At 42.8% G+C, this 15622-nt stretch overlaps 1 protein-coding gene across 1 annotated transcript in view; it reads left to right on the top strand.

The window, feature by feature from the left end:
- Positions 1-15622, top strand: part of CACNA2D2 (calcium voltage-gated channel auxiliary subunit alpha2delta 2) — a 525358-nt gene extending 509736 nt beyond the window's left edge. The window contains exons 27-38 of the mRNA XM_060271531.2: positions 707-810; positions 1831-1929; positions 2505-2599; positions 3998-4045; positions 4758-4829; positions 5987-6139; positions 7487-7539; positions 8696-8751; positions 9784-9907; positions 11206-11315; positions 13647-13735; positions 15003-15622. Coding sequence (XP_060127514.1) covers positions 707-810; positions 1831-1929; positions 2505-2599; positions 3998-4045; positions 4758-4829; positions 5987-6139; positions 7487-7539; positions 8696-8751; positions 9784-9907; positions 11206-11315; positions 13647-13735; positions 15003-15131 — 1132 coding nt within the window. The 3' untranslated portion in view covers positions 15132-15622. The remainder of the gene's footprint in view (positions 1-706; positions 811-1830; positions 1930-2504; positions 2600-3997; positions 4046-4757; positions 4830-5986; positions 6140-7486; positions 7540-8695; positions 8752-9783; positions 9908-11205; positions 11316-13646; positions 13736-15002) is intronic.

Below are 15622 nucleotides of genomic sequence, written 5' to 3'. Positions count from 1 at the left end.
CAACTACCTCCTTCAGGGGGAAATTATTAGTGGTAATTTACTGGGTTCAGGTGCCCTTGGTGCTCAAAGGAATATAGGCTGCCAACTATTAAGTTTTACTCATCACTGTGATTCTGTGACCCTTGTGGTTTTAGAGGTTTCTGAAAGCGTGTAATTATCTTTAAAGGCTGACAGTAGACAATGAATTGTGCCTGCGTAACTTGTATTTCACTAAACCAAATGCAGCTTGAAAGGGGCCTGATAGACTTCCTGGTGCTCTGTTTTCCTGGGGCTGCAAAAAGGGTGGGGTTGCCAAGTACTTGTCTCTGTGCAAAATGAAAACTATACCACAGCCACAGTAAATACTGTAGCTGGTAGTCTTCATGAAAGATAGCTCAATACCATCCTATATTTCAGAGGTGAACTATATTATATGTTTACATATTGAGGAATATATATATATATATATATATATATATATATATATATGAATGAATATGACTAGATGATCCAACTCTACAATTCTGTGTATATGTATGTATAATGAACATTTGGACTTTCTCAGCTATCACCTCCCTGTCCCTAAGACTGGTTGTGAAAGTATAAATGTACATATTATTGATGGGTGCTTTTTTAAAAAGCCAATATTTTATTTGTGCCTATATGGAAAACGAAATCTATGCCAAAAGGTTGTGACATTCTGTGGGGCTGGTTGATTTCATTAAAGAGCTGCTGAAGACTGGGAAGAAGACCGGGAGCCCTTCAACGCCAGCTTCTATCGGAGAAGCCTAGATAACAAAGGCCACATCTTTAAGACCCCTTACAGGGATTGTAAGTATAACCCTACACAGTGCTCCAAGTGGGTGGAACTGGTTTGCCCTGCCCTCACCTCAGCTTCAATAGCCTTTATAACCATGGAACTACAGGAATTGGCACCAGACATCTGGTTACAGGGTGTGAGGCAATAAATTCTTCTTAAAGGCTTACTACAAGGACAGTGATAGTAATATGTAGTATTTACATAGTCTTGATCATGCCACGGTTCCTGAAGCCCTGTAATAAATGGCAAGCAAAGAACCCCATCATGCCTCCAGGTCCGTAATTTATAGCTTCTGAGCTGAGGTTTCTTGCACCATAAGGGATCTGCCACTTTGCATTCACAAACTCCACTGAGGACAAGGGGTAATGTAATAAAGCGGTTCACTGCTTGCTGCATATACTGTGGCTACCCATTCATATTATATGCAGTGGGTAATTGCTTAAGCAGGAAAGTGTTCTCTTCATAGATTACTAATTAGAATGTTAATAAAGTAAAAAGTAAGACACAGCCTTTCATTTTGTCACCACAAGGAAGCAGGGCATAGCTGCCAAGTCTCCCGTATTCCCTGGGAAATCCCCATTTTTCCAGCTGTTCCTAGCTGAAAAAATGGATTTTTTTTTTATTTTTCCCGGTTTATTCTGGCGCGGCGGCCATTTTGGAACTGTGCAGAGCCTGCTCAGAAGCGACTTTTGATGCTGCTCTGCCCAGTTCCAAAATGCCTGCAGTGTGACTTATGGCGCGGTGGCCATTTTGGAACTGGGCAAAGCAGCATCAAAAGTCACTTCTGAGCATGCTCCGCACAGTTCCAAAATGACGGCAGCGCTACTTCCGGTCTGCTACTTCCGCACGGTCCCTTATTTCTCCGACAGCAACTTGGCAGGTATGAAGCAGGGAGAGGGCACTGGCAGGAAGTGAGCCATGCATGGAACCATAAAGCATTGCCACCGAAGCCAGAGAGTGCTTTGCAGCAGTTGTGCTGCCTGTGCCATCCACAGACTGGCAGGTCCTTTTCCTTCTTCTTCCCCCTATAGTCAACTACCGAGGGCTGGAACTGGAAAACAACACAGTTGGGATCCTTGTCAGCACAGCAGTTGAGCTCAACTTTGGTGAGAGGCACCTGAAACCAGCAGGTAAGAATGATGGGGCTTTTGCCTGTATCTTTGTCTCTGGAATGCCTCTCGTCTTCAGGCCTTCTGGTCTACACCATTTGCAGCTGTGAAGCCTTTTGCAGCCTCTCTAGCAATCTACATAAATACCAGCTCATTGTCTTCAGTTAGGCTGCAAAAATGCTTGGATTTCTCTGGACTATTGAGTTGACAAACACCTCCACTGGGCTGAAGGCTCATGTGACCTTTGTGTAATACTTCATGCTGTCCCAGTTGCTGTGTACATGTTAGCAACTAAGTAGTTTTTGTTTCTCAATTTTGAATGAAGCTGGTTTTAGGAAAAATGCATCAAAATGCGGTACTTAATAAGAAACAACAGGACAGCTCAGTTAGATGCACACCATTCATTTAAAGCACATGACATCCGCCAAATAATCCTGGGAACTGTAGCTCTGCGGGAGGTAAACTACAGTTCCTATGATTCTTTAGGGGGAGCCATGGGCTTTAAATGTGTGGTGTCTATGCAGCCCAGGTTTTTTGACAAAAAAAGATGATGACATTTTTCTAACCTGAATATCTCTTTTGTTTTCCCTTTCCAGTGGTTGGAGTGAAACTTGACCTGGAGGCATGGGCGGAAAAATTTAAAGTCCTTGCAAGTAACCGAACAGAAAGGGATCAGCTGGGGACACGAAGAGTAGGTGGTGAAAAATATCCTCCTGGAAAAGGATCTGGGATTTTGCATTTCGTAGATAACTTGGTTGGAGCTGAGGAGCACTTGCATGTCCACTTTGCGTCCCCAGTGACACTGCAACAGAGCAGTCACTCTCGCCACTGACATGCCAGGTTCCCTCTGGCAACAGTGAATGACCCCCCCCCCCGAGACAGTGCTTTTTTCTTTTTTAAAAAAAATGTTTAGGGATACTCTCATTTTGACTCAAGAAAATCACCATTTTAACAAATTTCTTTCTTTCTAATAAAAAACTGTTTAAAAAGAAGAAGAAAATCCCCATTTTATAGTTCAAATCAGGAAAAATAAATACAGCAAATGGACAAAAGTACAAAGATTCACAAAATGTTTAGGGATATGCATTCTGCACCCCCCAGAAAAAAACACTGCCCAGAGGTTACATACATACATATATATAATCTTATTGTTCCTGAAAGAGGTGGTTTATTCTCCTACTTCATAACACTTCTTTACCCCTCCAGTTTATTTTGAGGATCCTGCATGCTTAAAACATTAAGATGCTAAAATTAGAGACACTTTAATATATCTGGGGAATATGTTCCATAAAGAAGGGCCCACCAATAAAACAAAGGCATTTCTGGTAACTACCAGCCTAGTTTCTACCGGAAAAGGTGAGGCTCCCAAAACTGGGGTCTCAGAGGAAGTTAAAGAATAGCAAGTTTCGTATGAGAAACGGCAATCCGACAGATCTACTGATCTAAAGTCATTTAGAGCTTTGTAGGAGAAAGACAAGACAGCATACTGAATTGTGCCTGAAAACAAGTGAAGACCACCGAGGTATAGTCCAAGCAGTGAATCCCGTTGCCAGTCCATGTTAGTGGTTTTTCTGTTGCTGCTTCTTGCTGGCACATGCTTCACTTCTATTCCTTCATTCTGTGATTTTTATACCACTTTTAAGATTACTTTTTTATTAGTTACATTTTCTCCCATTTTGGATTTCCACTTGAACAATCCATGCGCTGTTATCTCAGTAGGAGTGGCTTCAATCCTGGAAAACTGGTCTGGCACCCGTCTTCCCCGCCCTCCTCCCCTGCCCTATCTTTAACCTTGGATGGACAGAAGCAAATCTGTGAGAATCGATTTTTACACTCCATTTTACTCCCTGGCTGGACAGTCATCGTAATTTCCCACATACAGCACACTGCAGCAATCTAAACATTACCAGAGTACTGTATAAATGTTGCCAAAGCTGACTCTATTCTCATTTCCTGACAATTCCCTTCTGACTGTAGAACCTGTTCCTCTTGTGATTATGAAAGGTGTGGATGTGGGATTTACGTAAGTCAATTTTGAGATGTGCTCAGAACTCTCTTGATATCATTGCCTTTCTTCTTTCATTTCCAGTGTGACCCCTCCACAGGCTGCGAGATGGACTGTGAGGCTAATTACAAGGTAAACATGGGGGGAAACAGCTGGAAAACAACTGGGTCGTTTTGCTGATTGTTACATAGCAACTCTTACTGCTTATTGTAGTGTATCCTTAGCTGCTTTCTAAACCAGAAAACTGTCAGAAATCCTGTTAAAATTCAGAGTTTGACACTGAATATGTTCAATAGTGCTGTGGAAATAAGTTACATATTATTCTTTTTTTATATATATAAAAAGGTTATTACTGTATATAACATACTGAAAGAAAACTGTCTCGAAGAGATATCGACACACACTCTTCTAGACAAATGGTTTTATGTATAGGCCGGCCCACCAATGATGTGAGGTGAAGCAGTCGCCTTGGGTGGCATAAGCTGAAGTGGCAACACCCTCATGGGCACCACCTCCAGTGGACAAATTGTGCAATCAATGGTATCAGTTTGACAAGATTTTGCCTCGGGTGGCAAAACAGGGTGCTGTTCTGTGTGTGTGTGTGTGCACATACACATACACATACCAAGCTTCGTTTCCACCACCTCTATTCCCTTGCTGTTAAGACTACCTTAATCCTTAAACACATGCAAGCACCATAAATGTTGTTTATAGAATGACAAGGAATGCTCAGTTACTGTTGCCTTTGCTCATTATAGAGACAATCAGGCATGTAGAGTCGACTAATGTCTAAACCAGAATTTAGAAGCCACTGCAAAACACAAAGTGTTGTTCAATCTTGCAGGACCTCCTTTGTGTTCTCATCGATGATGGGGGTTTTCTGGTACTTTCCAACCAGGAGGATTACTGGTTCCAGGTAAGCTGTGCTTTTTCTATAACAGGGGTAGAGAACCTCCAGTCCACAGGCCAAATTAGACCCGACGAGGGCGACAATTTAGTTCCCCATTTTCCCCAAGTCACACCTACCTGTCACACACCCAATGTCATATGAAAGGTGTGGGGCAGATAGATATGCTTATGCAAATGAACAATGTAGAGCCTTAAAGTGTACTTCTGGTTATTCCCTGGCAAGCAAGGTTTGTTGTCAGCCCCATCCCCTAGGTAAAGGAACGCTTGCTAACAAGCCCACTGAGATCAGCTGCACTATAGAATTCCTGGCTGTGGGTACCATAGGGCAGTCAATCCCTGGGATTTGCTATAAGCACTGATCAGCTCATATTCCTTTGTATCACTAGTTTGAATGCAAGTGGTTCAAACCACACCCACAAAGGGGAGGAATTACTTTGGGTGATCTAACATCATTGTGATGCCAGACGACTGACACATGGAAGACCCCAACACGCCAACATGCATGTTCAGAAGCTTCCTACATGTTTAGCACAGTTTATGCATTGCTCCCATTTCAATTGGGCTGGTAGCATTACTGCTAATGCTCACAAGTATTTTTGCAGCACCCAACCAATGTCGTAGTCATCATCAAAATGCCAGCCATTTTTTTTTACATTTAATCCAGATTTCAATGGCTAATAGCCACAATGGCTAGGATCTACCTCCTTTGTTGTTATTTTTCAAAGAAAACCAAATGGAAGTAGGCATTGTCCCTCCCAAGGAAAGCATGAACTTCCATTTTTGCCATTGTGAACCATGGTGACTTGGTATAAACACATACATACACCCATCCATCCCCACATACATACAGATACAGGATGGAAAAGACAGTGGAGGGTGAGGGAGGAATAATTAAGAGGAGGGACCCAAAAAAAACCACACGACTGAGATGTATTCCATCAAGCTCTGCCCACTGGTATGGACAGCAATACCAACAAATACAGTGACTGGGGGAAAACAGGAATGCATGGAAGCTGAAGCACCAAACTTGCACACAGAAAAAATCTGATCATTACCCATTGCCTATTAAAGGCCCCCGTCTGGAAGCCCCCATGGTTGGAAAATGCATGATCAGCTTGATGCAGCTTAAACGAATTATTTCATCCTCCCCCCCCCCTTTTCCAGGTAGGGAAGTTCTTCAGTGAGGTGGATGCTCACTTGATGTCTGCTCTCTACAACAACTCGTTCTTCACACGGAAAGAATCCTACGACTTCCAGTCAGTCTGCGCTCCAGAACCTCCCAGCAATACGGGAGGCGGTCCGCGTGGGGTGTACGTGGTAAGTGAGGGCTCCCATGCCATGAAGACTTGCCTGAAGGTTTCAGCATTGTGCATACAAGTGGGGATTTGCTTTCCAGGTGGAATTATGCAAGCACAGTAACCACAGTATACTTAAGGCAAAGAGAAGAATTGTCAGCTGTATCAATGCAGTGTTTAGGAAGGATGAGGAGTGTTGAATTTTTAGATTAGGTGAACATTACTGTTTGTGATAAAAAGGTAAAGGGACCCCTGACCATTAGGTCCAGTCGTGACCAACTCTGGGGTTGCGGCACTCATCTCGCTTGACTGGCCGAGGGAGCCAGCGTACAGCTTCCAGGTCATGTGGCCAGCATGACAAAGCCGCTTCTGGCGAACCAGAAAAACGCACGGAAACGCCGTTTACGTTCCCGCTGTAGCGGTACCTATTTATCTGTTTGCACTTTGACGTGCTTTCAAACTGTTACGTTGGCAGAAGCTGGGACCGAGCAACAGGAGCTCGCCCCGTCGCAGGGATTCGAACCGCCGACCTTCTGATCAGCAAGCCCTAGGCTCTGTGGTTTAACCCACAGAGCCAATGTTTGTGATACAATGTTTGTGATACATTGGTGTATAAACAAGAATTTTGTTTGAGTACTGAAATATGGCTGATACCAGGAATTCCAAAGAGATTTTGCAGTCTTTCAAGCAACTTGAATTGGCCTTGGTCTGTCAGTGATGCAGAGCGTGGATAATCCAAACAATGTCTACCTGCTATCTAGCAACACCTCTCCATTCTTTTCCCCCCATACATTTTGTACAGTTGCATCAGAGTGCAGATGGAGTTCAATTTTAAATTGGTAATTCATCACCATTTCTTCTCATAAAGTCATTTCATTTTCTTCTATTCATGGGCCGCAAGAGAGGTCTGGTACGGTAGTTAACTAACCACAATGAGTCACTGAGATGTTTCCAAGCTCCTGATCTTTGTCTAGTACTAGTAAAATCAGTGCTAGGTATCTCAAAAATTGTATTATGAGAAAAGTGATGCCAGGCCAGGCCATCTAATCACAAATTTTGCATGCCTGGGTGTGCTTGCAATGCTCATGAGTAAGGTTGCTCCTGGCTCTTTCTGAACCTCGTCTTCTCTGCATCATGAACCAATGGGTCCCTCTGCAGAATTATTTGTGTATTCTCTATCGGTGGCAAAGCACCATTAGATGCAGATAAATGTGGTCAAAAGGTTGGGTTTTTCAAAACATTACAGAATCCTGCCTCTGGGCTTCATGTTTGATCCTTAGCATGTGAAAAGCTGCTACAGCACATTGAGCTTGAGCTAACAGTGGTATTTTTCTGTTCACAACCACATTTCCCTTATCCCTTTGTCCAGCCAACAATGGCAGATTTCCTGAACCTGGCCTGGTGGACTTCAGCAGCTGCATGGTAAGCCTTTCTTTTGCCCTTTACTGGATAAGCTGAAGGAGTTTAGTTCTTAGAGCAGGACATGAATGTCACACATTGGGCCACTCTGCACTGCACATAATAGTGAGAGAATACACATCTAGAAGTATCTGGTGGAATAGTTCTAGGGTTGTCAACATTTCGGCAACTTCTGCAAGGATCTAAGGCAAAGCCCATTTAGGTGGTCTTTAGAATGGTTACAGAACTATTAAAAATATCTGTACTTTCCCACTGTACTTTTCCCCCATGACAGAAATTGATACCATCTTAGCCTGAGCTGGATTATCGAACATAATTTTCATTACTGTATTAGACTTTTTACCGACCAGATAAAGATTCTCAGCAGCTAGAGCCCATTATTTTGATTATATGGTGTAGATTTTCACCGTGATGTTTTGTTTTTCTTCATGTTTAATCCAGGAGTGAAATGCTTGTGTGTGTCCCCCCCAATTTGTACCACGCAACCATGCTAGGGTAACATGGTTTCATCAGCTGTGCATGCATGGGTTTCATTAGATGCAACTCAGCTAACCTACACCTGTTGTTTTATTTGACATAGATAGTCAACTGTGTGCTTGTAAGGGTGTCATTGCTTGGAAATAACCATGGAAGGAAAGCTGTGTCTGCTTCTATACTGTACACAATATAAATATCAATTTGTAGCTGTTAATGAAACAGATGCACCCTAAACAAAATTGCGACTATATTTATGTCCAACCCTGCCTCCACCCAGTTGCACCCCCTCTTGTAAACTGACAAACATGACACCAGACTTCAGAGCTCACATTCATCACATTAGAAAGGGAAGTCTTTTAAAATTGCAATTACAAGCAGTTTTTTAATTAAAAGACTGAAAACCATTAAAAAGGCAACACTGTAGTTATTAAAAGATGAGATAACTGGGCAGAACAAAAACAAGTTTACTAAATGATCCATCAAGACTCCCAACAATTTTTAAGTGGCCCACAAAAAGAGTCTGAGAACTATTGATCTTGAGGTTCCTTGCTTTTTTCCACCCTTTTGGCCTGGGAAAGTGAGACGTCATATCTTTTTGGTCCCATAGGCCAAGGAACTTATTTGGGTTGGCGACCTGCATTTATTTTCTTCACCTAATAGCTCTGCTGTTTCCTTCTATAAGGTCTCTGTTTCAGCAGTTCTTGTATGGACTAACCTACGATAGCTGGTTTCAAACAGGTAAGCTCCCTACTGCATGCATCTGGGAAGCAAGTTTTCCTCACATTTAAAGTTTTTGTGTGATTGGGGGGGGGAGGTTGGCAACAGGTGTGTAGGTGTAAACATTACATGAATGCAAAAACCTGGGTCATGTGATATGGCTTAATTTCTAAATAAGAGGTATGGAGTTGATCTTGTCTGAAAACCATACTTGGGTCCTGTTACATGGGAGCTTTCCCCCTGTCCACAGATTATGCATAGAATACAGTGATACCTCTACTTACGAATAACTCTACTTACGAATTTTTCTACTTACAAATGGAGCTCCATCCGCCATCTTGGATGTGGTTTAGATAGGATTTTTTCTACTTACGAATTTTTAGATAGGGTTGCTTCGACTTACGAATTTTTTCTCCCAATGCATTTCTATGGGATTCGACTTACAATTTTTTTCGACTTACAAATGTGCGTTCGGAACGCATTAAATTCGTAAGTAGAGGTACCACTGTAATTGATTTATTTGTCTTTAGAAAGGAGGAGACAATGCCATTCTGCCCATGTGTAATGGCACGCTTTTCTAAATAAGTGCTGTGCAATTCCTATTGTGATGAAAACAGCAAGGTTAAAAACTATAGCCCTACCAAGTCAAAATCACCAGCCACCACTGCGCAGGTGCCACACCTATAATTTAATTTATTGTTTGTATTGTTGTGGGTTTTTTTTGGTTTTTTTGATGCTTTTGACGTTTTGTTGTGCTAATTTGTTATGCTTTCATGTTATAAAAATTTCAATAATATATATATATATATATACACACAGGTTTAAAAAAAACCCTCCCCAGGTGCTGCTATTCCCATGGAAATTGGTGGGAACTGCATTTAAGGAAAAAAAATTAATCCCCTGACATGTCTGCAAGCCCTATAATTAACATAATGTGTGGTTAAAGGCCTTAGGCACAACATTAAAGGAGAACAGCTAAGTTAGATGATTCAGTAAGGATAAATGTTTTCCACTTCCATTATTTCCAACTGTATGTCTTGTGTGTCCGAACAGAGGATGTCTCAGCTGACAGCATGGAATCCAAGGAGACCAGCTGCATCATGAAGCAGACCCAATACTATTTTAGCACAGTTGACTACACCTACAACACCATCATTGACTGTGGGAATTGCTCCAGGTCAGTGGGAGATGTCCCTGCTATAACGATTCATAGTAGCTGGTCAAAACTGTTGGTCCCTAGAAGGTGGTAATCCCTTCTGGCGCGGGTCTCTTTCAAAGTAGAGTCAAAAATGATCGCCAGAATTAGTAGTATAGAAACTAGTGAAGGGCAGTGAATGGTATTTGGCTAAGATACAAGAGATCCTGGTGGAGTTTCTGAGGTGGATTGCTTTCCAGTAACAGGCAATATTGATGTGAATTGGGGGCATAGCTGCCAAGTTACCCCTTTTTTAAAGGGATTTTCCCTTATGCTGAATAGGCTTCCTCGCGAGAAAAGGGAAAACTTGGCAGCTATGATGGGGGGGGTATTTACACTACAGTACAGTTTGAGATCATTTTTGTACAGTTTTAACTATCACGGCGCTTTAAAAAAAATGAGATCCTAGGAGCTGAAGTTTGGTGAAGGTGGACAGATACCTAGCTGCCCTGCTCAAAGAATTCCAGTTATCTGGTTGCCCTAGGCAGACAGAATGAATACTAAGCCAATTAGAATATTAAACCAAACAATACATTATGTTAAATGAATTATTTTAAAAGCAAAAGTAGATGCCACAGGAGGCTTGGGGGCAATCAGGATCAGGACCATGACAGGCCAAGGTGAGGAGTTTTTACCCTTATATACACACAAACCAACATTCTGATGAAAACCACCCTATTCTAAAACTGTTGCTTACACTGTGAGGGAAGCTCCGGCTGACAGCAACTGGAAATAGGAGCTGGAGTTGGGGGGTGTTCATCAGGACTGCAGTGGGGAGGAAAATCCTTTCCCTACTGTCTAGGTCTCTCCCCTGTCCTGTGGTGACTAATTGTTTAAATAAAATAAGCAGTCACATTAGGTGTGAGAACACATTTAAAATAAGCTATATTTTGGACCTAAATGCATATGATGGACAATGCCTAGATAAATAAAGAAGCAAGCATAATCATGACCAAAAGTAAATTGTGTATTCCTATATTATCAGTCATGTTTCCTTTCCAAATACACAAGAGTGGGGCCTGATCCTTCTTCCACTGCCACTTGCATGCGTTTAGAAAGGTAAAAAGTGGCCAATTGCACACACATACAGCTCTTATCTGATGCAGTTTGCATATATTTTGTATTTGAGCATGTGTAGTTTTGCCATAAGGCCAAATGTAACTTTAACCTTTATTTTATGAGCTGAATTGTAATAATCTGCAGTAAACAGAAATAGTACTAAATCAGCATGATAGCAGCACTTCCTCCTTTCCCCACACCCTTTTCTTTTTCTTCCCTAGGCTATTCCATGCACAAAGGCTTGCTCGCACCAACCTTCTGTTTGTTGTAGCAGAAAAGCCAATATGCAGCCAGTGTGAGTCCACCAAGCTTCTCCAAGCGGAGATAAAGGGTATCCTTTGCTTCTCAGCTCTGCTGCATGATGCGGTATCAGGTTCAACATAATGGGCCCAACTACACTGGAACCCTTCCCTCCCCTTCTCCCCCCCTGCCTCGGCATTGCAGTGTTGTTTTTGTTGAGAGTGGAATTGCTGCTGTTTCTACATGCCAATGAATATTGGACTGTATTCATTGCGCAATTCCATGTGTGGGAAGTGCATGAAAAGTGGGTGGTGCTTTTCAGGTCACATGGGCTGTTCCAGGGCACACCTCCACCTCCCTCACATTATCAGTTGGCATGCACATATGAAAATAATTACCTGTGCTAAGTCTTAATGCAAGCGGGGGGGGGGGTGTGTGAAGTCCCTTTGGGTGATAGGTAGTTGATATTTCTTTTCCCCTGAATTGAGATACCTACACACCTTTGTACATGCACGTTTTGCTTCATAACCTTCCTTCCAGGAGAGCTAGAAACTTCTTTTTAAAACGTGTGGCCCCTTTATAGGCATGGTTCCTGGTGCAATCTGTTTATCAAACTGGCTGAGCTCTAGCTGATCAGGACAGGGCAAGGTGGAGTAAAAAAACACTCTGATGTAAAAATTTAAAGCTTTATTAATCAGAATATAGCAGTAAGTGCTCTTAACCCCACAATATGCTCCAATTATGAATCAAGGCACCTAACATGCATTCATACTTACAAATGCACAACCTGAGTGGCTGGTTCAAGTGTAATGTGTTGATGAGAGACCAGTGCCTCTGGGTGTCCACATGCCTGCCTTAAGAGTCTGCTGTGGATCTCCGACTTGCTTTAGTTTTGGGGTGTTCTTATACCTCAAAGGTCACCACACATTTTCACTAGACTAGACTGTCACAACATGGACAGAGAGACCATAAAACCATAAACCATGTTGCCCATGGCAGAACCAAAAGAAAAGTTATACTTCCTTCTTATCTGGCAAATAAGCCCTTGGCTCTCTCCAGGCTGGCTGATATTACACTGCACAGTGTTATATATTGCCTGTTAGCGAGGCCCAGACTTGCTTTGGCTGCTGTTATGTTTCCCTGATCACCGAGATGGCGATTACTCACTCCCACAGCACTCTCTTCCTTCCCTGTAACAGGAAATCACTTTCACACATTCACACTCTAGATTCCATTGGATTTATGGCTTAATTATACTCAAATAGCAGAAAGACCAGAAAAAGTCACAATAGCATTAGGCCTTACAAGCCAGGTTAGTTACATTAGAAACATTATTTAGCAAATAATATCTGAGTGTCACAGCAATTGCTCCATTTGCATCGCTATAATCTGGCCATGCTTCCACCCAAAAAGCACAACCACAAAATATTTGCAGAGCTATAGTGCAAGAAACAGGAAAACCATTGCAAAACATTGGGGGGGGGTGGACTGAAGAGGCACCAATCATGGAAAAACTGGTGGTTCATGACTGCATTGTGTAGATTTACAAGTAAACAAAACATTACAGTAATGGGAGAAACCAGAAGTGTGGATGTGGCCAATATCTGTCATGAAACTTTTCACAGAGAGGGCAACGGCTTATTCATATCCACTGCTTTTTGTTACATGTCTATAAATGCTTCATCAGAAAGATACCATGTGATAACTCTCATGTTCAAATTAAATTCACATGAACAGAATCCCACGAGGATCCCTACCCACTGGTAGGCATAGAAGGAAAATATGCAACCATGTGTACAGTACATTGAAGAGCCTGCTGGATAAGGCCAAAGGCACATTTTGACCAGCATCCTGTTCTCAGTAGCTAACCAGATGCCTTTGGGAACCCCACTCATGTTTCCCAGCAATTGATTTTCAGAGGCAGACCAGATCTGATACCAGAGACCATATGCAGCCATAATAATTGATAGCTATTGATATTATCCATCAATTTGTCTAGTCTCCTTTTAAAGCCATCCAAATTGATGACCGTCACTACATCTTGTAGTAGCAAATTCAATTGTTTAACTATGAGCTGTGTGAAGAAATACTTTATTTTGTCTGTCCTGAATTCTCCAACATTCTGCTTTGTTTGATAGCCCCAGGTTCTAGTATTATGCAAGAGAGAACTTCCAATTATTTACTTTGATGTTGGGCCACCAGACATCATTGGTCAACCCCCACCAGGCCCAAGGGGAAGGGGGAAGCTCAGGACCTGGCCACCCCTGTGAAAAGTCCTTGGTCTGATCCATCAGGGCAGTTCTTATGGTTGCTAGTCTCTCAATAATCAAGGGCTCCTTTCTTTGACACCACTCCTCCCCTCTTCCATATCACTACAAGTGTATTTATTGCCTTGTGCTATATTTTCTTTGACATTGCAAAGCTCCACCGGGAGATCCCAATCAGTGTGAACTAGTAGACAAGCCACGGTATCGAAAAGGTCCCCACATCTGTTTTGACTACAATGCAACGGTAAGTAGGAGGAAAGACTACCTTGTGGATGCAAGGAGTGCATGGATATATCTGAAGTGGCTTTGCTCCGCTAGGAGAGTAGCCTGGGATTTGAGAAACCCAATGCTGAAGCTGTGGGCTAGAGCTTTCCTTGTCGAACCATTCTACTGATATGAAGGGCCATATCAGCGCTGTATGTAGGGGAGGGCTGTAGCTCAGTGGGAGAGCACCTATGGTATTTACATGCAGAAGGTCTGAGGTTCTATACCTGGCATCTCCAAGTAGAGCTGGAGGAAATTCCTTTTTAAAATCCTAGAGAGCTACAGCCAGTTATTGTAGGCAATGCTGAGTCAGATGGACCAATGGTCTGACTTTGTATAAGGCAACTTCCTATGTCCCTAAGGGATTCAGTCAGAGTACTGCTCGCAATAGGAAGCTTGAGTGCCAGGCCACTAGTCCATCTACTCATGCCCTAGCCTGCTGATTCAAATGGCATATTTACGGTAACGTTCCTCGCAAAATTTGTCTCAGTGTAGCAAGATGCACTGCAAAGGGTGGAGATCAGGAACAAGCAGGGGCTCCAACTCCTGGGGGGCTGAGCCCAAAATATTGGGGGCACCTGCCCCCAATGTCCAAAAAAACGGGGCAGAGGAGGCCAAGCATGGAGCTAAGCATGGCATGGCTTCAGTGACCAGCTCCTTCTCCTCTCTTCACTTGCCACAGAGGGGAAGGAGGGCTGAAGCAGCCCCTCACCCGAGGAGCCACCAGCCATTGAAGCTACACTGCTGCTGTGTTTAGCTGTACTCCCCAGCTCCTCCCGACAGCCTGATGTTGTGTGTGCGATGATGGGACATTGTGCATGTGTGATGTGACACACGCAGGGTTGCCCTCCAAATCACCTTCACAAGATGGCGCCTCTGGGAGGATGAGTATCTCTTTAATAAGGCACTCCTTTTCTAATGGCAAAACCACTCTATTTGGAAGGTGGCACTGTTTTTTGCCAACTATTCCTTAGAGCTGATCTAGAAGTCCTTCTAATCTCACTGGGCTTGATCTTCAAAAAAAGAGATAATTTTCCTTTCCCATGCTTATAGGAACTATGAGAATATATACAGAGTAATGGACCTAGGATGGGAGAATGAAGGGTCTACTGAATCATAAAGACTATTGTGGTTCATGTTGAACAGCTTTCAAAAATCACATTGAAAAACATGCAGAGAAATAACTTATCCGTGCCTATATATGGAATGACCAAAATTATCTGTCCTTTTTGTTGTTGTTTCCATAGGAAGATACCTCAGACTGTGGAAGAGGGGCCTCCTTTAGACCTTCTTTGAGTATCTTGTTATCTCTGCAGCTCCTCCTTCTCTATTTGACTGCCAGTCGCCATCCGCTGCCCTTGGTGTCTTGCCTTTGAAACATCCATTTAGTCTAGCCCATTCATTTTTGCTTTGTGCACCATCTCCATTCCCTCCAGACTTGCCAGAAGAGGGCAGCTGCCTAGTCCCATCAACTCTGGTTACACCTTGGCACTCACTCATGAGGACCTTCTCTTTCGTCATTCAGAAGTCCAGAAGCTATTCTCATTGTTTGTTTCTTGTTTCCTGTCATCTTCTCCTTGCCCTTCCAGTGTCTCTGCACAGCAGGTTGTGCAAACAGAGCTCTGAGCAAGACTTTGGGAAGCACCAACCATTGCGACTTTCTCCACACAGTGAACATCCTTGAGCTTTGATTCATTGCTCCCCTTTCCACCCATTGAGCTGTGGCCAAATAACAAAGAACAGAGGCCTCGTAAGTTTTTCCCCCCATTGAATCCATGGAATTCTGGGAAGACCTTTGCCAGTTTTCATCAGGATATGTCTTGACATTTTATTGTCTTAAAAGTATTTAATCAACAATGCTGACAAA

Source organism: Zootoca vivipara, chromosome 2 (assembly GCF_965207765.1).
Source record: "Zootoca vivipara chromosome 2, rZooViv2.hap1.1, whole genome shotgun sequence".
Lineage (NCBI taxonomy): Eukaryota > Metazoa > Chordata > Lepidosauria > Squamata > Lacertidae > Zootoca > Zootoca vivipara.
Note: the sequence above shows the minus strand (reverse complement) of the source record. Positions and strands in the feature narration are given on the sequence as shown.